This window comes from Phalacrocorax carbo, chromosome 15, assembly GCF_963921805.1.
Source record: "Phalacrocorax carbo chromosome 15, bPhaCar2.1, whole genome shotgun sequence".
Taxonomy (NCBI): domain Eukaryota; kingdom Metazoa; phylum Chordata; class Aves; order Suliformes; family Phalacrocoracidae; genus Phalacrocorax; species Phalacrocorax carbo.
Genome location: NC_087527.1, coordinates 1,769,506 through 1,793,800, shown reverse-complemented (window position 1 = coordinate 1,793,800; position 24,295 = coordinate 1,769,506). Strand labels below are relative to the sequence as shown.

Here is a 24,295-nt window from a genome sequence, read left to right as displayed (position 1 = left end):
AAAGCGTCCCTGGGCGTTGGGCGCCCCCTGGCGGCCGGAGGAGCGCGCTGCAGGCCTCACTCGGGGCGGGGGGGGCGAGGGGGGCCACCAGAGCAGCCCGAGAGGGGACCCGCTTTGGTTCTGGCTTCTCACGATCTTAAGGACTAGAAAAAAAAATCGCAACACACACGAGAACAACGGTAAAAATTTTATTATAGCGTAACTGCAAGAACTTTAAATGGGAAAAAAAAAAGCGCGGAGTTAAAAAGTTTACAAGGGAGGAAAATATCAAATAACTTGTCGACCCAGCAGAGCGTCCCGCAGCCCAGCCCCGACATGGGGGAGTGAAACCTTCCGCAGGGGTAGCGCGTGGCCCGGGGGGCTGCACACAGACGGGGACACCCAGCCCCCCGCTCCCCGGGCCGCACCACGGCACCCGCCTGGCCCTCGCACCCCCGTCTCCCCCCCAGCACCCCGCTCCGGGACCACACCGTGGCCGTTCCACCCTGAAACTGCATCTGAAATCAACCAACAGGCAATTTTGGACATCGGCGGTGGCGGCCACGAAGAGTCACCGTTTGGCAGAGTAGTGTCCGCGTAGCAGCAGCCCGGCACGTCAGAAACCAGATAAACCCAAGACATGCTCAACCTCTCGCTCAGGAGGTGACGTTTAACCATCTCTATTAAGCACTAACGGCAGGCGAGCCTCCCCTTGGGCAGGGCGCACCACCAGCACCCCGCCGCGGCACGCGTGCCAGAAGCATCACTCTCACAAGCCTCAACTAGGAGTGAGGTAGGTTAAAGACTCCCCAGACAGGGAAACTGAGGCACATGATTACACAGTTTGCAGGTGTCACACAACAAGCAGCAGTGCTAGAAACGTCTCGCCCCTCTCCAGCACTCCTGACAGAACAGCTTTTCGTCCTCGTAGCGCGGCCAAATGAAGTTGCCCTTTTCAGCAAGATAAGCACACGCAGCTTAGAAATGTCCATTTTAAGTCAGATCAGTCTCAAAGATGAAAAGACACGTGCGTAAGGCTTGTTGCCTCGCTAACTCTCCGAGAGCTGCGCTCAGCCCCGCTGACACAGCTTTAGCTCTAGTGCTTCCACAGCTCCCTCCAGTCTCACAACCACAAACTGAGGTTCATTTGTACAGGAACCTGGTGAAAAACAGTTTCAGCGACTGAAGCAGGGCAGCAAAGCACCACAGCAAGGTTAGGCGGGACACCAACCCACAGATTCCAGCCTAAGGTCAGGCTGATTTCTGACACAGTTGCCCCCAGACCCCTAATGCACCTGCCAAGCTGAAAAGCACAAACAGATGGCGACGACGATAGTGCTGTAGCGCTCTGGAGAAGTAATTCCAAACACCGCTTGCCGGGCTGCGTCAGCTGGTACCACAGAATGCCATCGGGTATTTCATCGTAATATTTCACCTTCCATAGCACCCTCCAGCCAGAGACCTAAAAGTGCTTTAGCAAACATGAACTAAGCCTCACAATAACCTCACAAATCCAGGCTAAACTGCCCCCATTTTGCAGATGGGGAAACTGAGGCACGGTAAGGTTTAGCGACTGGCCCAAAGTTACGCAGCTAGTCAGGAACAGAGTCTGTCTCTTCCAACATCTTCACAAGACCCTTCTTCCACAGGGGAAAAGGAAGCCCCCCCACCCCTCCCAGCTAGCCCTGCTCTGCTTTCAGGAGGCTGAAGAAGAGAAACTGGAGTGCGAAGGTCTGAGCTCTTCCCTGCTGCAGCATCATATTAAGACTCACTATAACATCCTGGAAGCTGGGCTTTGGGAGAACGGCAGGCAATTCAAATACAGCAGTTTACAGGTTACAATAAAAACTAAAAAACACACTTTTAGGTGACCCAGAAGAAGAGAAAACCCAAAACCAAAGAAAAAAGCTATTCACAGTTCACCTGCCTGTGCTAGGGGGGGAAAAAAAACCAAATAGTCAAATTCCCTTCCCCATAGATTCAAGCCCCTCCCAATCCGCAAAAAGAAAATATTGAATGTTAGTTAGGCTTAACAAAGCGTTGAGGTTACAGATGCAGTAAACCAGCACAACTGGCAAACTGCCTAGAACAGCACAGCTTGATATAAAAGTTGCTTTCTTAAAATCACTTCAAAACCAATTTCTGTATAAGAGGATTAAAAGTAAATTATATATGAATTCAAAATCAGTGTAGAAATCTACGGTTCTTATCAAAGACAGGATACAGTATTCACTTTGATAGTAAAACTCCAAGTGTGTCACACACCTGACCCAAGGGACTTGTTATACCAGTAACAGTCAGTATAAAAGGTTATTGCTCTAGCATCTCTCAGTGGAACATGTTTAACAAGAGCACAGAAAAGGGGAATACCAAGGGGCTGACAGGTCTTCATTAGCAAAGAGAGGAAGAAGAAAGGATACAAAGTTTGGACCTTTTTTCCTCCTGGTTTCTTAAACCTCTCCACTTCTCCCTGCTCTTGTGACAGTTTCAGGCCCTGATAGATGGGAGAGTTTCAGGCCAGATAAACACGCACACGTCTCACTCGCTCATGACAGGGATGGATGAAAAAGGCTGTGCTCTAACCTCTCTGCAGCTGCTTTTAAAGAAGGGATGATGCCTCCCCCTCTCTCCCGGGAGCAGCAGGCAAGGGGAGCAGATGCCCCGAGCAGGCCTGGGTGCTGACGGAGCTGCCTGGCAGAGGCTGTCACCCACAGGAGCGCACATCGGTGCTGAGGGACGGTCAGGGCTTACTCCACGTCCTGCTCCAGTGTGTTGAGAAAAGGCAGGGAATAACAAACTAGGGGCGGGGGGGTGGGGGTGGTAAAAAAAAGCAAAAAAAACCCACCCCACCCATTAACATCTTGATTCCTCTTTAAAAAAAAGAAAAACAAAAAGAGTAAGTGGTATCATCTCCTTACAGTGTAATGGAACTGGAGAGACCCTTGCAGGGTCTTGGCTGCCTGCTCCGATCTCAGTAAGTCACAGACACCATGCGGGTCTGGTGCGTGGAGCCATGGTGGCACTGAGACCACAGGGTGCCCTCGCCGTGCTATTGCTCAGGCTGCAGGCGAGCCGACAAAAGCCTGAGAAAGAGGTGTCAAAGCAGAGGGCTGTGCAGTCTGCAAGCGTCACGATTTGCTCAAGAGCTGACACAGGCTGAAATGTACTGGCAAAGGCTCCTTCTGCCAGGAAGGGGCTGGGTGAAATCTCCCCGTTGGAGCCCTCGAGCTAAGCTCAGCTGACAGTCACACACACAGACACGCACACCGTAATGAAGGGACTTGGCCCCTCTCTACTGAGACACAGCAAGGGCATTTCCAGTTTAATGGTCTGTCTCATCTCTGGATCTACTGCCTCTCCATAGCAGCAGAAAGTACTCCCACCCCACTCCCACCCCACCCTCCTCCCCTGCCTGGTAAGGTTTCCAAATCACAGTCACGTTCAGAGAGACAGAACTGCCAAAGGGGTGGCAGAAAGATGCTTAGCGCACATCTATGATGCCCCTAACAGAAGAGCTTGAGAAAGCAGTTCTGGCAGTAGGGCTTGTCGTTCTGTTCTTTGAAGGTTCCTTTGTTGAGCTGCTTGAGGCAGAAGGCACAGACAAAGTGTTCAGGGTGAAATTTCTTGCCCATGGCAGTGATGCAGCGTCCTGTGATAGGCTTCTGGCAACCGGAGCAGAGGGAGCCGCGACGCTCGTGGTAATGCACCTCGCAGTAGGGCTGCCCGTCATGCTCAAAGAAGCTGCCATTGATGAACGGTGTGAAACATTCCTGCAGTGGGATAAAGCAGAAGGGGACAGATTGTGTAACAAGCTGGGGATGTGGGCACCTCCACAAGCCCCCCCGGCTCTGTGGCACAGCCTAGCTGTAATGTGAGAGCAGGGTGAACTGCTGCCTTTCAGCATCGTCCTGTCTAACCAAGAGCCAAACTCTGTCCATCAAGAAGTTTCCAAGGAAAGGCTGATAGATGGACAGATACAACCACAAGCAAGTGAACTAACCACACTCCTTCCCACAGCTGGTTTCACTTCTACAAAGAAAATACTACAGATGAGCTGTCAGATGTGTCCAGCCAGGAGGAAGGAGAACAATCTTTCCCCTGAGGTGGGAAACACTGCAGCACCATGGCCCCCCCCTTTTTTTTCCCCCCCATTTTAATCTCACTCCAGCTTCCCCACACTGGCAGGCAGAAGCAGGGACCAACACAGACTTTGATGCAGCAGAATTCTGATGAATGTGGGACTGCTTCCAGCTGAGAAAGTGAGGCACAATTAATCTTTACAAGTGATCTCTCCAGAATGGCTGGTATTACACAGGTACACCTTGCACAGGATCATCCATCCTGCAACACCTCCACCAGGTATACCCGCATCGCTACTGGGGGAAACTGTCCTACAGCGCTGATGATTTTGAATAGATGAGAAGAGGATACACTGGCTATGTGCTTATTAGCATCCAGAGCAACTCAACCCCCTCAGTGTCAGGCAGGTCAGAACCTGCAACAGAAGCACTCACCATCCCCACAAAACTGGGGAGACTCCCCTCCTTGTACGAGGGGGAAAGCGAGGCAGCAGGATGTCAGGGAGAATCAAGGATACTGCCCTGTTTACCAACAGATCAGCAGCAAGCCCCAGAGAAGCCAGATTTCCAGAATCCTGCTTTTGCTCAGCCCAACACCAAGCTCTTCCTCAGGGAGGACACACAGCTGGACCCCAACTTGTACACAGGAGTCCAGCAAACAGCATGCAGAGCCACGGACAGCTAAACACTCTCAACGTTGGGACAAATGCAGTTTGCCTGCAGCGAGTCCAAGACTTTTCTAACACTGACAATCAGTGCATTAAACAAGTCTCCTCCCTCGGTCAGCAGGACAGCTGAAAAGTCTGCTCTGCTTCAGCAAAACCAGGAAGAGAATCCTATCTCGTGTCCTGGAAGACATCAGCGCCAGCCCCACTAATACAGGCAGTATGGCAGCAGGGGAAAAAAAAGCAGAACTCCTTGATAGAAGTCTCCATCTCTGCACAAAAAGGCACAGCCTTCCCCAGCCCCATGTAGCCAGGACTGCCATCATCTGCCTCCGCTCTCTGCACACCACCTGGGAGCCACAGATAGTTCTGGGGAGGCAGTCCCAACAGCACGGTGACAGTCGTCTCTGAGCGTCATACAGGCATCGGCAGCTCCTGCTGCTTGTTCTGGTCTCTGCCTTCCCTTCCCACTCCAGGAAACACTGGCTGATTTTGCTTATCTCTTGGGGCCTGTAAGAGTTAATATTTGCAACGCTCTCTGAAAGAGTGCCAAGCATTTAATCTGCAGTATTCCTGTTTATTGTGCATGTTGTATGGAGCCTGCCACTATTTCACTGACTTGCATGTTTGTCTGAACAAGGTCAGTCTCATTAGTTTACATTGTCAGATGGAGCATGGGAGAAAGATCCTCAAAATCTGATTGCTGAGGCAAGTGCTTAGAGAGAAGCTTAGCTTAAAATTATTTAAAGGTCACAGAAAATGTTTCTGTTTATCTGTGAGCTGCTGCAGAAGTCCATAATTGCAGCTGGGAACAGAAAGAGCAATGCAGCTAGAAAGTTTAATGTAAACAGGCAGAGGAACAAGAAGGTGTTTGGCTGCTGACGTGTTTTTATCTTGTGGGGCTGGCTGCCCTGCACTACCCCACAGACGCCTTTTCCTGATAAGGGACCAGATGTCTGCAGGGTGGACATCAGAGGGGTCATACACAGCAGCAGCGAAGGACCTTGGGTTTCTTACCCGACAGACAAAGCATTCGGGGTGCCACAGGGTGTTCAAGGCAGAGATATAGTTTTCCAGGATAGCCCGGGCACAGCCTCCACACTTGGGAGCAAACATGTCAAAGTAGTCCTTGCGGCAGTAGGCTTTGCCATCCTTCTCATGAAATCCTGCCAAAGGAGAGGAGAGGCAAAGAACATCAGCTCCTGATCTTTACCTCTGGCCAGCCAAGCTCTGCAGGGTAACCAGCGCGGGTGGGATCATCCTTCCCCCTGCTAACACACACAGCAGGCAGCCGTTCCTTGTTCTGCTGCCCTTCCTGTCCCACACACACACGTGCACATGCATACCCTTCCTCTCCAGGGAGAAAAGATCACCACTGCTAGCATCCTTCCCTCATAAAGAGCTATATCCCTCGGAACTTCCGTCTTCAGTAGTTCCCGTCATCTCTCAGGCTGGCGCCTAACGGCAGCTCTGCCTTACACATTGCCTGTAGTTCAGGGAGGGGATTGCATAAACCAGCAGTACCTTCAGGGCCGAAGAAAGCTCCACACTGGGCACAGAAAAAGTGTTCAGGGTGCCATGTCCTGTCCAAAGCCGTCACCACTTTCTGTTCAGAAGAAGAGAAAGTGCAAGTCATGTAAATGATGGCTTCAGCTTGGAGGTAAGGGGGGGGGCGGGGGGCTGGGTAGGGAGAAGAACGCATTAAGTTGGTACTGACAAGAGCATGCCTTAAAATAGGCTGTCCTTTAGAGAGCTGAGTCAATTCTCCCCCGCCTCTGGCTCATTCAAGGCCTTCCTCACTGCACACTTTTTTTTTTTTACCCTAAAAGGATCTTACGCACTGCTTCCTCCCTTATACAGGGCCCCGTCCAGCTCTCAGGACCAGCACTGGTGCCTGTTACTACAGGCTATCAACAGACAAATGCTGAGGAATCATTACCAGAATGACAGAGCAACGTGGGGTTCTGAAGGAACTTCAGCAAATGTAAGAGGGACTAACTCCACTCGCTAGTGTAAGAATTTGACTGGGCCAAGTTGTTTCCCTTTCAAAGCCAGAGCAAATTAAAAAATAGAAGTCCCCAAACAAAATCTTCAACCCAGGGCACATGGGTGAAGTGGAATTATTAACCCCCAGGCCTTGCTAGCGCCCTTAATCCCTCCAAGGAACTCACATCAAGGATCGGCCCATTGCAGTAGTAGCAGCGAGGGGAGAAGAGGTTGTGGTAATCCTTCTCACAGTAGGGCTGACCATCCCGCTCAAAGAAGTTCCGTGACCCAATCTCTTCCTGGCAGTGGGTGCAGACGAAGTGCTCAGGGTGCCAGGTTTTCCCCATGGCTGTAACTACCTGTTGGGAAGAAAAATTATGAAGGACAACTCTATCTCCCTCTCCCCTAGACTGCATGACAAGATACCAGCTGGAGATCAGCAAGAGTGACAAGTTCTACTACTCAAGTGAGCCCTGGACTGGGGTAGCATGAAAACTGAATTACCTATCATCTCAGGAGAGGGCAGTCCCTCAAGGGCAGGGTAGAGGTCACTGGAGGAGCTTACAGCGTACCTAGCCAGTGGATAAATAGAGTACTTCAGTTTCTCCAGCATCTCCAGTCTCTTCAGCCTCACGAAACAGCCCTCCCCATTACTCCCAGCTGCAGCCCAAGACTCAGCAATGAGATAGCACCTTCAACTCACCTGCCCAGCAATAGGCTTCTTGCAGGCTCCACAGACACCTTTGGCAACTGTAGCTACACCCAGTTTGTTCAGGTCAGACTGGAGACTTCCCAGCATGGTGTCCAGCTGACTGCCAGGCTTGGAGGCTGTGGATGGAGGGGAGCTGCTCCCGGCTTTCCCCTGCGCCATGAACTGCAGGGAAGAGAAAACAAAGACTGTAAGGCAAGTGCTGCTGTGCTTACAAGATAAACGCCTGCTGTTGCTGCCAGTGGTTCCTCTGTAGAGACCAAGAGGAGATTGCTAGGAGACAGCTACACTCTCTGCAGAAGCCAGTGAGAGCCAGGATCAAGTACACACATGTATTCTGCCCATGCAGGGACATGCAGAGACCCTGGGATGTGTAACAGCAGAGCTGTGACCTGAGAATTTGATTTTCTTTCACTGTGCATACAGCAGAAGTCACCAGATCCCAATCAGTTCCCAAGTACAGTGCTCTCTAAGTCTCTGCCAGAAATCTCCCTTTACCTCATCAGCTCCTGGCCAGCTGACAAAGCAGAGACACTGGCCAGGGGGCCCCTTCCCCTTGACCTCTCTCTATTGCTATGCTGTTGCACTCTCTCAATTGTCACTCTCTCCTCTCTGATAGCAGTCCCTTTCCTCTTCCTCATCTCACCTCCCTTTCAGCTAGAATATCTCCTCTCTTCCCCTCCTTCCCTTTCCACCACCTTCTGCAGATCTTCTTGCAAAGACTCCTTTGCCCCCATCAGGCGGCTCTCATCCCACGCCTGAGCTAAGCAAGAGGAGGCAGAACAGAATAACTCCCTCCAACTTGCCGGCTGTTTACCCAGAGAGAGGGCAGTGCATCCACAGCAGAGCCCGGCAGACAGGGCTGCAGTGGAAAGGCTGCCACATCTATCATTGGACTGCTGGAAATACACAGGGGTGGGAGGAAAGGGATTAAGATTCTTGTCTCAGAGGCTGTTTCTGAAACTTACACCACCGCAGTACACACAGCTTGGAAAGGCTTCCCAGAGGAGGGGGGAGAAATGTTTTACTTAGATTCATAACTTATAAACAAAGTACATGTTCTCTTTGGCCACCAAAGCGCCCTTTGCAGGCAAACCGCAATAATGAAATACACATTATTTTGGCTGACTTTGCACTGCAATAGCTACTGCCAGGTTTAGAGAGACCCAGAGAAGTCCCTCATTGGTCTGGAGCATGTTTTCTCTTACTAAGAGGATAGATTAAAACAGACATAAAAATCTACGCTGCTGAACAACCCACCAGCCTGCTGCCAGCACAGCCAGGGGAGCAGGGACACACCAAAGTGCCTCACAGCCTTGGCAGAACGTGCCCTTCCAGCCACAGGAGGAGCCCTATTCCCTGTCCTGCAGCTGGCTGTACTTGCAGTCGGCTACCTTACTCAATGACAAACCCTGGCTTCTACTAATTTGCAGAAAATTTCTCATGACATACATAATTTTAGCTTCTTTACACACACTCCTCATCAGCCTTGCCTTGCAAGCAGCATGACTCCCAACGGAGCCCAAGACACAGCTTTTCCCCTCCTCTCTCCTCCCAGCCATCCTATAACCTGCAACCTCTCCCAGTCCAGCAGCACAGCGCAGCCCCATCACACCCCAGTGTCCTGAGCCTAAAACAAACCCTCTGCCACGCAGCAGTTATCTGCTACCAAACAGTTACAGTGAATGCCTCCAAAGCACACCATTGCAAGGAGACTTCTCACAGGAGGGAGACAACAGGCCTTTGTAAACAAAGCCAGGCCAGAGTCCCAGGACAAAGCCAGGGCTTATTGCATGGCACAGCAGGAGGAAAACAGCTGGACCGTGTTGAGAGAACTGTATCCTCTGTCACTCTAACCATGGGCTTGCAGCCACCAGGCAGGGCAGGCACAAACGCTACACACAAACGCTAAGTGCCATCCACAGAGAAAGGAGGTAAGATGAACGTGATGTGTAGCAACAGAGCACTTCACCCTTGCCTGTAGGGACCACACGCTCCTGCAAGCCACAGCTCACCTCAGTGCAGGCACAACCACCTGTGCACACTACAATTTCTACCTGGCCTGGTGATCCAGCCTTCTTGACAGCTTGCAGGTGAGTCCCCACCTGAAAGAGAGTTGTCTCTACCACCTGCAGGCAGCTGTTTACAGGGGGCAGCCAGCACAGCATCCACATAAATTTATCATGCAAAGGCCTTTCAAATTCCCTCCCATCACCCATGGGATCTGCCATCACTCAAGGTCAATTTAGAGCTCAATAAGCAGGAAACCATGCACTACAGGGTATCATCTACATTAATGGCGCTGGGAGCTCTCGGAGCAGGCTCTAGCGGCGCCTGCAGCACGCTCATTGAGCAGAAGAGCACACCATGCTGAGGAAACAGAAAGGAGGTCCTGCCTTCTCAGGGGCGGGGGAGCCCCGAGGTGCACGAGCAGCCAGCAGATTGGCACTGTGGACGAGGGGAGGAGCACAGGTCACCTGAAAAGTACAAGACTTCAAGATGCAGAGGTGTCTCCTTGCTCACTGATTGAGAGCTGCCTGTACACATAACACTGCACACCACCGCACTGCTCGTACACACTAACAATTCCCACCACCCTTGAGCTGCAGCCCCTCCCTGACAGGAGATGCAGAAACAGCTCTTGATCATACTATCTGCTCCCCGAAAATCCACTCGCACTGTGGACACCTGTCTAAGTGGGCAAACACAGGAAGGACTGCTGATTTGCTCTTTACAGTATCAAGATTTTGCCATCTTTTACTTCCCTGTACTCCAAGCGAGATTGTGGCAGGGAGAGTTGCAGCCTGAGATCCAGAGCTACCTTTTTCACCTCAGAGGGAAAAAACAGAGTCCCTGCTGCACAAAGTGATCATCAGGACAGACAGGAACCACACGCACCCCAGCAGGTTATTGCACAATACATGTACTTTGCAGTGCTAGACAGGCACGGCTGGGATTAGATACCCCCAGCGAGTCCTCCCTCCTATCCCGCAGCCTTTACCTGAACATTACAACTACTGAGCTATCAAGTTGGGAGCAGGAGTTAGTCTGGAAAACACCGCTAAAGAAAAACAAACCAGAAGCGAGAAGCCTGCCTGCATCTGTGGGAAGAAAGCGTCATCTTCAGTCTGACAGCCAACAGAAACAACTGTCTTGGTGCTATGGGTCCAGGCCTGGGGAGAACAGGAATGCCTGGGATCTTCAGGAGGAGGGGTGCCCACAACAGAAAGCTCATGATAATCATCATCGGAAGTTTCCCACTGGAAGAGAGGCTGGGGAACCAAGGTGAAGGAAGAGGAGGAGACTGGACTAGGAGCTGGGGTAGATGGCACATGGGAAGGCTGAGGTGGGAGTGGGAGGAGAGGTGCAGAGCCAGAGACAGAGGGAGCAGCATTAGCAGGGACTGTCTTTGCAGCTTCTTTGGAAGGCTGGAGCGGGGGAGAGGCTGAAACAGAGACGGTCCTCCTTGGGGGGAGCGGGGATTCTGGAGGAAAAACCACCTAGAAAGACACGGAGGAAGAAGAAAGGTGAATAAATCCAAAGAGGAACCAACAAGCACTTCCTGCAACAGGAAGGCTGGCTGTTACCCCTATGTTTATTTTAAGGGGAAAAGGCAGCCATAAAGAGAAGGGAACTAGACAATGTGCTTCCCTGTGTAGCTGAAGGAAGCGCACCATCTTACACCCAGAACTTCCTGCACAGGTACAGTATTGGGGAGAACAAAGCATGACTCTATGACAAGCATGTTTTTAAAAATAATCCCCACATGGACATTTGATATGCGACAGCAGCAGAGATGCCCAAAGAGATACCAACACCAGCACCCTCAGATCCCGCTCCAATTCTTAAACATCAAGAACTGGAACCTGAGTGCCGGTTCCCTTTCCAGGACAGACAAGTGTGGGTAGAAACAGTTCTTCATTTCACGTCGCTTAGGACACTCAGAAACTTAACCTGCACCTCCACACAGTGCTATCTGGACAGGGGGACATGCTAGAATTTCCCAGCACATGTCCCTGCTTTCTACCTTCTCTACTTGCTGTCCACCATTCTGCTCTTCCCCCTGGGGTCTGGCAGTGATAACGACCCCCTCTGTCAGCCAGTCATCCTGGCTTTTCCACTCTTCCTGATCCTGCTTGGCGATGCCCAGTCTGTCCTGCAGCTCTTCAATCAAGCGATCTTGGAACTCAGTCTTGTGAAATATGGCAGGACCTAGTTTACGCCTTGGAGAGGGGTCACGATACATTGGATGCACATTCGCAGTCTCTTTTGTCCTCTTGATTAAAGATTTAATCTAAATGACAAAGGTAATAGTATCAGCAGAGAAGAGCAATGTCAGAGCAAGCCCCAAGATGCAACAGCACAAACTCAAGCCATTAGTGACAACTGTGAGCAAGAGAGTGATGACATTTATTCCACAATGCCAAAATTCCTCTTGGCACAGCCCCGAGCTGTGACTCAGTGCAAGGAAAAACCCTGTAAGGATAATCACAGCAGCCAAAAATAACTATCTAGCAAAGGAAGGGGAAGATTAACCAGCAGGAAGCCAAGATAGGAGGTGCAGCATGACCACTCCACTGAGCATTAAGGAAACCTCAGCATCACAAGGGGACTGAACAGCCTCTGTGCCCTTTACAGGCATAAGACTCTTGGTCAGAGATGTGTGGTGCACAAAGCTCCAGCACTGGAGGGAACACTAACAGCCCCAGCAATGAGACCTAAAAAGGGAGCAGAGCAGAGGAGCTGCCATCCCGAGTCAGGAGCATCCTCCAGTGGTGTGAAACAGCCCTTTAACTTTTCAGAGGCCTCGGTGGACTGAGTCTTACTTCAGCTAGGGAATAAAGGTCCATTTCGCAGGGAAGTCCCTGCCAACTGCCACGTTCTGGGCTGCTGAGCAACACACAGAAGAGACCACAAGATAAAGCGGAGGATTTCAAACCTCCGTGACATGCAGCTGTCAGTAACGCTGCTCAGAGCTGCATGCTGTTAGTGTGGGTGAGCACACTCACACCACACAGAAAATGTTAGTGCGCTGTCAGAACAGTCCTAGCTAGGACTTCTCCTACTCATTCATTCATTCAGTGCCTGCCTGGCCTGATGCAGAAATCCTCTCAGTGGGTGGTTTGGAGACACATGGCAGACCCCATTCAGCTTTCCAAACGTTTTCAGGAGATTCCAGAGCAACTGCCGAGCTTCTGAGCTGTTCACTCTCCTTGTCTCCTCTGGCTTTCTTCATGTTAGCAGTACCTGCCTTCCTAGGAGTTCTCTCGCTGCCCTGCCTCTTCTTGACCAGGTCAGGACAGCCATCTGTCTTGGTTTCATGTGGTACTTCACCTTTTAGCTCCCGTCCTTGCTCCACTACAAAGCCCAATTGGTTTTTAGTGTCTGGGAAGACATCCCACCGATCCAGGGCCACAACAGAAGGTTCATACACAGGATTCAAAACACTGTCATGCACTGCATGTATCTCTGGCACACGTGCAGACAGCTCCAGGGCCCACAGCTCATCTACAGCTGTTTCCACACTTCTGCCCTGGGAAGGAAGGGCTGAATTGTCCCTAAAAGCTCCCTGCCAATCCAGCTCTTTAGGTACCTGCCCCTTCCCTTGACCATTTAAAGCATTTGGAATTGGTGCACTTGAGATTTTGGGATCAGTTCTCTGCTCCTTCTCCTCAGTCTCTTTTGCCAAATCATGCTCCTGGCCTTGTGCCTCCACATTACCAGATCTATGCAGAAGCTCCACGCTGGATGCCGCCACAGCCTGGGAAGCGTTTACAGAAGAGTCAGACTTTCTGCTTAGCTGAACCAAGCTTGCAGGGGTCATCTGCTGCCCACGAGTAGCATAACCAGAAGAGACCCGTGGTGGGGGCACAGGGACCGTCTCTGGCAAAGAGGGCATGTGTGGAGGAGCAGCAGAATGCCCTGAAGTAGGCAGAACTACCGTGTTACTGCTTTCCTCAGTGCAGAGGACTGCTGAGGGGGCAGATGTTGGCACTGTCGAGTCCCCACTGTGACTTGCAGAAGGGTGTTTGGAAAGGCATAGCACCGTTAAACTGTGAGGAGTGTTGCTGGAGTCTGCATTTGCTGAACTGGGAACCGGTTCTAGGGAGGATTCAGAAATCAGAGACATAGTGGAACTAGTCTGCAAAAAGGAGACAGAAAGAATAAGGAGAGAAAAAGATAAGGGCAGAGGTAAGGAGAAGAAAAAAAAGGAAAGAATTAAACATAACAGCAATCATGACCTCCAAATCAAAGAGCCATGTTGATCCAAAGCAGTACTTTGAAGAGTAAGGAAGGGAAATGGGTTATCAAAGAGCAGAACCTGTATGACATTGTGCTGATCTTCACATGAGATTATAGGAGATGAAGTTCTACAGACATCAAGAGCCTTTTCCTATACCCTCTCAGTGACAGCTCATGGGTTCACCTGCAGCTGTGATGGGGGCACACAACAGCCGCCAGGAAGCCGGCTGCAAACCCAGGAATGTCTAGACTGCGAGTAAAGGTCACGTTAACAACTTACTCATAGTCAGACGTGTAAATTTTACACTTCAAAGCCGAAAAAAAGCAATCAATGACTAGAACAAAGCATGACATTTTCTTCTTGATACACTAATAAAAAGCTGCAGTTGGCTGAGTTCATGGCAATGAAAACAAAGCTTCAGGGCATTCACAGCAAGAGCAGATGACATGGGCTTTGTTCTATTCACATCACTAATCTCACCTTGGACGTGACACATTCTGAATCTATACAAGTCTGTCAGTCACTCCATGCCCTTGTAAGCATTGCTTAGGTGGCTAGATTAGCCTCTTCCCCTTAGGCCAAAGACTCCACATTTACACTGTAATAAAATCAGTATTAATTTTGATCCAAAATACACTCTAACATGAGCAACTGATACAGAGGTTTTGGTTCTCCTTGACTGACAGGGTCTTTTGAAAACAAAAAGATCACGGGTCCTCCTTTCCCCATTTTCAGTGGTTCCTGGCTGAACTCCAGGAGACATACCAGCATTACTCCTTTTTCTTAAGGGAAAGTCAGAACAGCAGCTTGGACAAGTTCTCTCAGTGGGTCAACCTAAGACTAATGCTGAGCCCTCTCAATTTTAAAGATGTATCCACATGGGATTTTCCAAATCCAAGAGCTATCAACACCTGCTCTTCTTCTCAGTCACATTTTCGAAAGAAGCCTCAAGAAGTTAGATGCTTATGCTCCAAGATAACGGGGCACGTAACATCCTACGCCCACGTACAGTATCTCAGTCTCTACTTACCTTTCTGCGATACTTATCATGAATAAAAGGATAAAATTAATCGGAACATCCACAAAACCTGACAGGAGATGGGAGAGACATATACCTTCAGCTAAGCTAAGCTGCTACCATCCCAAGGGGTCAGGAGGTGGCACGCACACAAGCTTGTGAAGTCACAACAGTACCACTACAGGGAGACCGTGCTCAGAAAGGCAAGAGTAATAGGGGACCACAATTCATTACAGATTGCTCCTCCCCTCAAGTAGCACAGCAAGACTTTCAGTCATAGCAGAGATGAAAAGGACTAATAAATATATTCCACAGTTAAAATGAGGGAATTTCCCAATATTTCCCTCCCTCTGTATTTTGCATAAGCTGGGTGCGCCTGTAAAAGTTACCTGGTTTTATGCTGTGGTTCACACTTAGCTTCCAGACTACCTAAAATTAAGTCAGTCGTTTTCAAGGCAAGACTAACATTTTGCTCAAAAGCAAGTATTTCCAGCATATTAAAAACATTCTAGCTCCAAAATAAGAGCAATGGTTAAACATTCAACAGTAACGGAACAGTTAAATACCAACATCTAGCTATGCAGTAAGCAGGCATCATATTACACAGAAATGGCAGAGATTGGAAATAAGTGCATTAAGTAATCTCAGTGCCCTCTAACTGATGAGCTAGATAACCAAAATCAAATGGATTCTGTAAGCAAAATGAATGACCAACTCATTAAAGGAAGCAAAAGGTGATAAAAGGGTCAAGTATCAGTCTGTAATAACACCTTCTACTCTGGGGTATGAGGGAAATTAAACATCAGTGCCTCTACTCCTCCCATCCCCATCTACTGCAACTTCTAGTTGTACCAACTACCTACTCCAACTGATTACACATCACGCATCGGGTTTTTGTTGGTTTTTGTTTTTTTTTTTTGCAACCATACACAGGTCTGGTACTTCTGGTACAGGCCTTTCACCTTTCACCTTTGCAGAGTCCACTTCTCTCACTTACCTCCTGCCACTGGTACAGACTAGAAATATATTTGTACGGGCAAGCTAACACCGCTAGTTGGCACAAATAGAGGAGGTAAAAACAAATAAAAAGGGAAGGGAAGGGAAAATGAAGCAACCTGGAGGACAGGAAAAAAGAAAATAACTGTTAAAAACAGTCAGGAAAGTGATCACAGAAACAATGTTCCTTGTGCTTCAGGAAGAATGTTTAGATACAGACGAGCTCAATGCCTTGCAGAAAATATTAATGCTGTGTTTATGAAGCCCAAATCTTAAAATCTTGCTGCATTTCAGTTTGCTCACAGAGCTCAACCAGAAACTAAGCCAGGAAGGCGGGCAGTATTACAGAAAGAGGCTAGTCTCTGTCATGCAAGTTTTATTGGAGTTGCACACAGATTCTAATGACTTTTCTCAAGCTTGCAAAGCATTTGAACACCCACACTTAAAAATATCGCCTCCTTGTATCTCGCGAGGAAAATCTGTGCTGGGCAAAGTCGCTCTCAGCTGCCAAGAGCTCGCCTAGGAGTAAAGGCTGGTGGCAGCAACCACACCCCAAGCTTGCTTTCTGAGCCCTGATAAAAGCTGCGGGGGCACAAGGCCATAGCACTCACGCTCCCACAGCACACGGAAGGAACAAGGTAGGGGCATGCCAGCAGCATGGGGGGGAACTTTCTCCAGCTTCACAACAGTGCAGTTTTTCAACTGGACTGAACAGACACGTGTCCATATCCTGTACTCTACCCTAGGACCTAATATGGAGAAAAAGGGCAACACTAAGGTGTCAATATTTGCAACTGACTAAATACACACTACAGTAACTCTAGAGAAAACAGTGAGTAACTCCTAGATTCCCACAAAATGAAGTACACATGCCAGAAATGGCAGACTGAATTCAATTCCAGCAAGTGCAAGGCGAGCAAAGTCCTGCAGAGTGTGCATGCTCACGGACTTGGTCAAAACTCCGGGTACTGTAATGACCTCCTCAAAACCCACAGCACACAGCAAAAGCGCTCACATGGACGGTGGCACAGAGAGAACAACAAACAGCAAAGCCTCACTGAATGTCCTGTCTACCTCTCGTCACAAAGCATTCATCAGCTCTGGCTGCCCCACCTAAAGTCACGGTAGGAGGAGATGGGAGCTCAGCCCAGACAAGAAACACCAAACATCAGCAGAAGCTTCCATGTGAGATAAAACCAGAGAGTTAGGAACTTCCTTACAATTCGAAAGCTGACTTGCACGTGTATGTAAGAAAGGCAAACTCAACAACGACAACAAAGAGAATATATTAGATATTTGCTTTCTCCACCTCCCTCAGAACAAATTCAAGTGAGTAATTCTGTAAGGCTATAAGCAAACCAGCTGAAAGTGGAAAGCAAGAAGTGAAAATGTTTTTCATTTTGTTACAATTATGGGTAAATGAAGTCTCATGAAAATAAGCTCCAGAGTTAATCATCTAATGCAAAAACAATACATACATATATGACTAAAGAACAAGTTATCCAAGTACATATGCCAAGTGCTTCATGCATCAAGGTGACCACAGGCAAGTTACTCCCAAGCTTATCCTATTATGGGATTTTTATGTGCTACTTATGACTGCGGTAGCAGTTCTTTTCCAACACAATAGTTGGATTTCCAAACAAGATTCTGAATAGTATTTGCCATCCTCTGCCCCCATAAGAAGCTCAGACTTTAATCCCATTTTGAGCTGAATAAGAGATATTGTTTTAAGATGGAAACCAGTGAAGTCTCCAGCTGTCTGGTGCAAAGGCTTCAGCGCTCACACCACACGCCTGGAAGATCCTCCTCAGGGAAAGTACATCAGGGTAAAAATACACTCCGAAGAGGAGGGTCATCCACAGAACAGAAAAGCCTGGTCTGTGTCAGTAAGCAGACCGGTGTCCCATGCTCCCCTGCTTCTTGTTAAGTTGCAGCACAGCAAAATAATTCACCCTGTACTGAGCAGTAACTAAGGTCGTTATCTTTGGCAAACAGGAACTGCAGAACCAAAGGAAAAACAGACCCCCGAATTGCCTTACCCTGCTAGTGACGAGAATTTACAGCAATCAAGAACACCTACAGTAGCACTGAAAAAGCGCAAATACCACCACAGGAAGTTTTTCAGAGCAAATTTGAGAGGTAAAGAGGGCATTCTAGAGGCTGATTAAGGTCAGCAGATGTGGCTAACAGGCAAGAGAGTCTGGGAGTGGGGAGGGACGTGATTAAGTTGTCATGATAGGGCACCTTAAAGTCAGAGAGAGACGCCATCAGCTCATCCAGTTCTCGTGTAGCTGAAGAAGCAGATATACGGGACTGCTGCTGACTGGCAGTGACCCGCTGGGGGCTGCTCACCTCTCCTTGGCTCACGGTGATTGCAGGGCTGACAAGAAAAAAAGGAAAAAAAAAAAAAGGGTGTGTTTAAGCCTGGCAGAGCACTCCTAGACTGCCAGTCCCCCTACCCCTCCAAACAAGCACAGCACGGCGAGTTCCACCTGCACTGCCTACCCTGACCAGCCCTCGCCCAGACCCAGCTTCCACAACACACACAGACCCTGTCCTTCTGCCAAGTTTAACAGCAGTGCAAGAGCACAGGCACACACCCGCCATCCATTAAGGAATGGACAATGACCAAACATTCATTTTGTCAGACTGTGGGTATTTGTGATCAGCTTTAAATCCGAGTTTGAACAATCCACCTCTTGTAACGTGACTTATGTATTTTTTCATTCAGGAGCAGATAAAAGACCACCAGCGTCTTCATGCGCCTGCTTGATTTCTGACCCTTTGAGACAAAGCCCATCTTCTGCCTGTCGCTCTCCTGCAGCATCTGCCCCTACACTGCAGCCACTACTCCCACAAGAGCCTGTCACACCCCACCCAAGCCAGCAACCACCAGAAGACTACTCACACTGGACTTGGCACAGAACTCTCCAGCTCATCCAGCAGGCTCTCCACACTGGGACGCACGTCTTCAATCCCACGTGCACCATTTCGCTTTGGCTTTTCTTTCGTAGGGGGTGCAGCCTTCCCTCCCACAGAGCTGCTGCTCTCTGGGACGACATAGTGAGGTCCAGCCACGCTGGGCAGTGATGGGCTTCCAGTGGCTTCATCTTAAGAAAGGGGAGCAGAAGAGAGTCATTCCAACCCCTAGGTCCAGACATACATGCTAATCACAGGCAAGAGCATCAAATTGCCCAGAAATTTTGTGGAACATCCATCTTTGAGGATACTCAGAACTTAAAGTGCAAGGGCCTGAGCAACCTAATCTAACTTTGAAACTCTGGTTAGAGCCAATTTTGAAGTTGGGCCTGCTTTGAGCAGGGTGCTGCACCACAGACCTCAAGAGATCCCATCCATACCAAATTAATCTTTGACCAGGGGCTGGAGGGGTCCCCCTCAATAAGAATGTCAGGAGGAAAAAGTAGGGTACTATTTTGAGAATCAAACTATCCACTCATACCAAATGTCTTGCTATTCCTTACCTGCCGGGAAGCCACTGGCAGGATTATGTTGAACAGCATTCAGTTCCAGAAGAAGTCTGTCCAGTTCTGAGAGGTTGCTGCCCAGAGAGGAGCTGTTCATTGTGGGAGATGGTTCTGCAGACTTCTGCTTGTTTGGGAAACTAAAGATAAAAGGGGCATGTGAAACTTCTACATCAAGATACAGCAGGAGGATGGATGGATGGATGGATGGAAACTTACATTAGGTTCACAAAGTTTACACACATACTGTGTTCTTTTCAAACCAATGCTTTTAGCTCTGGGGGAAAGATGATGTGTGCTTTGTGAAACAACCACAGTGCAGGTGCTGCTTAGCCACATCTTTAGTTGTCAGTTACAAAGGAACAGCACTGATGGACAGGGCCTCAGGGTTTCGGACTGTGCGCTGTACAGCCCTGTAGCAAAAAGAGTTAACTGTCTGCAGCTCCAAGACACACAGAACAGCAGCAGAACCATTAGCTGGCATACAGGAAAATGACTTATTTCTGCTGACATCACACCAAGCAGCAAAAACCTCTCCCCTGACGCAAGGGAATGCAGGGCCAGCACAGACTGCAGAGAGAAACCTCAAGCTATCAACAAGAAGTCAAAAGCAGCAGGTTATGTGGTAGCCTCTTGCAGCACTCAAGGTCTTTCTTCAAGTCCTCAAACCTTTAATTTGGGAAACTCTAATCCATTTGTAAGAAAGTAATTTGAAACTATTTTCTACTGCACTAAATACACAAGCCTTAAAAGAAGTTTACCTGTGCACAAGTCTGCATAAAACACTGGCTGCCATTATTCCTTACCCTATATGGGTGATCCCATTTACCACACATAACTGCAAACTGTTTCGACATAAAACTTAGCACCAATGCAGTGATTTTTATAGTAATTACACTGTAATAACAGTCTTCCCGTCATCAGTGACAGGGAAATTATTTTCTCCTACTAGCTTTACAAATGGAGGACTAACTTTTAGTGTTCTAGAGGTTCTGATTTTATCAAAGATACTTTCCAAATCCAAAATGGGGACTTCTGTCTTACACACACCACATTATGCTCAAAAAGTGAATACGTAACAGGCTTTAAGACTCTGACACCTGTAACCAGTGACAATTGCGAAATTCCATAAGGGCAGTTATTATCTTTCTCTTCAGACTGGAAAAAAAAAAGTCCACATAAGCAGTCTGAGGAGCACATGCTTCTTCCTAACCTAAGCACACAAGCTACAATCCACACCAGAACCAAGCCATGCCAGACCCTTGTACAGAAGGGCTTATGGCTGTAGTTACCTCCATTTTGTACAAATTGTATGCAGCCATCTGAAAAAATTGTAATGACCGCCTCAATTGGGCCATCTCTGGATATGCCTGCCTCTAGCCAGAATTACTTCTGGTTGACAACGCCTTCCTGCTCAGCAGAAAGAGCCAGGCATGGTTAGAACACTCACCAGAGGAACGCCAGTCTCCACACTTTAAGAAGGGACACAGGACACGGTGCACTGTACGGGCCACCAGAGATGAAATTCTGACAGCCTCTTTCTCCCTCATCCCCGTGTCAGCAGAATGGTGCGTCCTACCATACAGGCTGCTCCTCTAACCTCTCGGCATAAGAGCAGACACCTTTGCAAGTATAAACCAGTTCACTCTCTATCATTTACAGAGATGAAAGATTTAAGGTCTAATTTACTTGGAAGTTCAAGTCAATGCACATCCTGCTAGGCCACAGGTGACTGAGTTCCCTGGGACAAGTGACCCAAAGGCCACCCACCTCCTAAAGAACTTTCGGGCTGCTTAACAGGGGGACGGATTTGTCACTTGTCTCTGGATTGTACCCTTCACAGCACAACCCAGATCCTGTTCTAGCTGATGGATCCTTAACCTCTTCTGCAGCGGAGCAAGCCGAAGGGCCACATCACTGTCTGAAGCGAGTATGAAAGTTATAGTGGCCTCTTATAAAAGAGGTAATCAAAACCAACACAAGGCAACACAACATACACAGGGAACAGTGTTTGCTTCCACTTATAGAAGGCAGCTTGAGCCACAGCAGGCTCAAGCTGTGAGTCAGGCTTATCTTTTAACAAGGACAAGATACCTGTAGACGTGTTCCTCTTCACTGGCACGGGGAGAAGGAGAGCTGAGCCCGTCTCTAGGAACAGAGGCACTGGAGCTTTTGGCACTAGAGCTGTATATGGGAGACTGGGGCTGAGGCTGTGGAAATGAGATTTGCATTGGAAACAGAATAGAAAACAAATATATACACTACTGCATTGCAACCCCACACATGGGGAGGGCAGAACAAAGCCCAGCAGAAGGAAAAAAAAAATCTGCTATATAGCCAACCAGCCTCTAACAGATGAGCTACACCAGGAACAACATTCTCCATTTGCTTCAGATTTGCCTATGAGTCGCACATCTGTGCTGGAAACTCAGTCTGCTTTCCACAGGCTTCAAGGCAGATGACTAACACTAATCTCATCACACCACCATTTTGTCAGAACAATGACAATGGGTTTCAAATTCTTTTCTGCCATTTCCTCCATCCAGTTAGTTCTATTAAAAGCCCACACCTCTGCCCCACTTCCCCACTCTGTTCATAGCCAAACTCATCCTCACTTCTTGCTGCTTCCTTGAGAGATACTGCACCAAAAAAAGAACACGCACCCCCCATCCACACGCATTCACTTACCTGCTGGTGGACGTATCTGGATACGTTGGGTTGCCACTGATCTAAGGGGTCAATCACAGTGCCATTCAGGGCCTCACTGGAAGGTGGTGGGGGCACTGGAGGTGGCACAGCAATTTCTTGGTACGTGTGATTTCCAGTTGGGTAGGAGTAAGGTGTTTCCTCTGTTAGAAACACTGGTCGTTTTGAGATATGTGAGGTGGTGGATTCCAGGTCTGCCAGTAAGGCGTCTGCAGGAAAGGGAAAAAAGGAAGGGGGGAAAAAAAAAAGTAAAATCCTGGGCTAGAGATTTTTCTCTTTCGTCTCATTCAGGTTATCCATATCAGAAAGTTTTTGGGAGTACTTTTCTTCTCAGTGATCTACCACATGCCCTGAAAAGCATTACTGCAGCCCAGGACTGAACAGGTTAATCAAACTTCTAATACAAAGAAAATACCAAAAGGCAACAAAGCAGCCAGAAAAACAGTGTCAGTCCCAGATTTTTGTCTTAACTGGAAAATCACCAAACAACCGGGACCCATAGTCTCAGTGGACCCAGCAGAACAGCAACCTAGAAGAAACCTGCCCAGAGATCAGCTTGCAACAGGATATTGACACAGACAAATTACAGGCCCCACATCAGAGTCATTTACTGTGGCCGCAGGCACTGCTTTCTGCAGGAAACAAGATCTCGGGAGGGGTTTTCTCCAGAGTCTAAGGTAGTGGAAGAAGCATGAAACTTTCAGATTAGTCCATTGGTGCAGCAGCAGTATGTGTTTCAGTTTTCTCAGCAAAAATCCCTCCCAGTACATCACACAAATAGTTAAGTAGTTTCCAGAGGCTGCCAGGTAAACGCCATTTCTTCTCCTGGAAACAATTCTCAATTTGCTGGGTGGAGACTGCTCACAAATTCCTGAAGAGAAGAAAAACTTCCACCAGCTAGAAACATCGGCACTCACACCAGGCAGAGGAACCTACGTCGCACAGTTAGTGCCTCTCAGAAATCTTAAAGCAGGAAAAACGCTCTCCCTCATGACCCCCCAGAGATGGGTCATGAAACGGCATTCCCACCTTTCCCGATTTTTCCCTGCGAACTCTCCTCTGCCAATTCCCAACCCTGCACTCTTCTGTGGTGACTCACAGGTAAATCCCGACTTGTTGGACCTCTGTCCTGCGGAGCCCGCTGCAGTCCCTGGTGGGGGAAACTCCAGCGAGCGACTGCAGGTCTGCACTGTACTCACTTTCTAAAGAAAGCCTCGCTGGCCGGGTGCCCAGCTTTCCGCTGGGGCAGCAAGCACTAGTGCACACCTCTCTAAGGCTATTAGAGAGGAGCTGGTTCACTAGGGACATCAGCGCTGTCCATTATAAGAGCATCAAGACATACCTGGCAGGTCCCTTTGGAGATGCAGGATTCAGCCAGACAACAGTAGTGCAACTTCAGCAGAATTAGGAGATATCAGGAACCCCCTGAATCTCCCTCCCCTCCGCACAGACCCAACTGTCATCAGGCAGTCTCAGCAGGATTTCTCGTTCTCCTCCCGCACACAGCAGGTACTTGGTGCTGAGGTTTGGGGTGTGAGGGCTCAGCCTGAGCAGAGCCATCCTGCAGTATCCTCCACCAGGGTCACAGGGAGCTGAAGTTATCAGGTGGCACCAGAACAGCAACCGAGCAACTGCTCGCCCTAATGGCTGCCTACCGGCTCTAAGAGGGCAGGCACCTGCCAGCTCAAAGCCACTTCCTGAGCAGAGCAGACCACACCAGCCAACGCACTTAGCAACCCTTTAAAAAAATACATTAAAGGGTCAAATGGAGGACGGTATTATTGCATTACAAGATGAGGAAGGTGCTGCTTTTATATTCACTCTTCCACAAACCAAAGCATCACACACACAAAAAAAAAAAAGCAGTCCCGCCTCAGGGAGCAGAATGTAGCCATTAGCAAATTAAATACTGCATTAAATTAACCCTATACACCTTTCATTTAGTCAAAAAGATGCTCTGAAACATTTATGCCACAGGCATCTTCCTAAAGGGCCCAAAATACCCCAGAAGCAGATACAAGGGATACAAGCTTTCTGCAGCTGGGGAAAAATGAACTTAATCTTTTTAAGCAAAACAACAGCTGGTAGATTCCAGAGTGAACGGCACATACCTCAAGGGAACTGCTGGAGAGCCGCAATTCCTTCAACCAGGCAGGTCCTATGACTGGAGGTTTCGTGCTCACAACCTCCAGGAGAAGTGCTAGCCGAGAAGGTGTGGTTTTTGCTTCTCCCCACCAATGACAAAGGCAAATCAAACTCCACCAGGAAGTGAAAATCCCATGAGGGTGCTGGGCTCCTCCAGCCCTGCAGAGGGGACCCAAACCATTTTTCCACCCTCTACCCCCATCCCTCACTGCAGGACAGGCAGATGTAACCATCTCACCACAAAATCCTCCTGCTCAGCTCAGCGCTCTGCTGAATGAGCCAT

General features: G+C 48.8%; 1 protein-coding gene across 3 annotated transcripts in view; it reads right to left on the bottom strand.

The window, feature by feature from the left end:
* Positions 1-175: 175 nt before the first annotated feature.
* Positions 176-24,295, bottom strand: part of PXN (paxillin) — a 53,082-nt gene continuing 28,962 nt past the window's right edge. For all 3 annotated transcript variants that reach the window (XM_064466665.1, XM_064466664.1, XM_064466666.1), the window contains 10 exons: positions 21,850-22,076; positions 21,256-21,371; positions 19,162-19,301; positions 18,588-18,789; positions 17,924-18,059; positions 7,413-7,583; positions 6,895-7,068; positions 6,248-6,329; positions 5,741-5,889; positions 176-3,749 (listed from right to left, as the gene is read on the bottom strand). In XM_064466665.1, the coding sequence (XP_064322735.1) occupies positions 3,483-3,749; positions 5,741-5,889; positions 6,248-6,329; positions 6,895-7,068; positions 7,413-7,583; positions 17,924-18,059; positions 18,588-18,789; positions 19,162-19,301; positions 21,256-21,371; positions 21,850-22,076 (1,664 nt within the window). In that variant the 3' untranslated portion in view covers positions 176-3,482. The remainder of the gene's footprint in view (positions 3,750-5,740; positions 5,890-6,247; positions 6,330-6,894; positions 7,069-7,412; positions 7,584-17,923; positions 18,060-18,587; positions 18,790-19,161; positions 19,302-21,255; positions 21,372-21,849; positions 22,077-24,295) is intronic.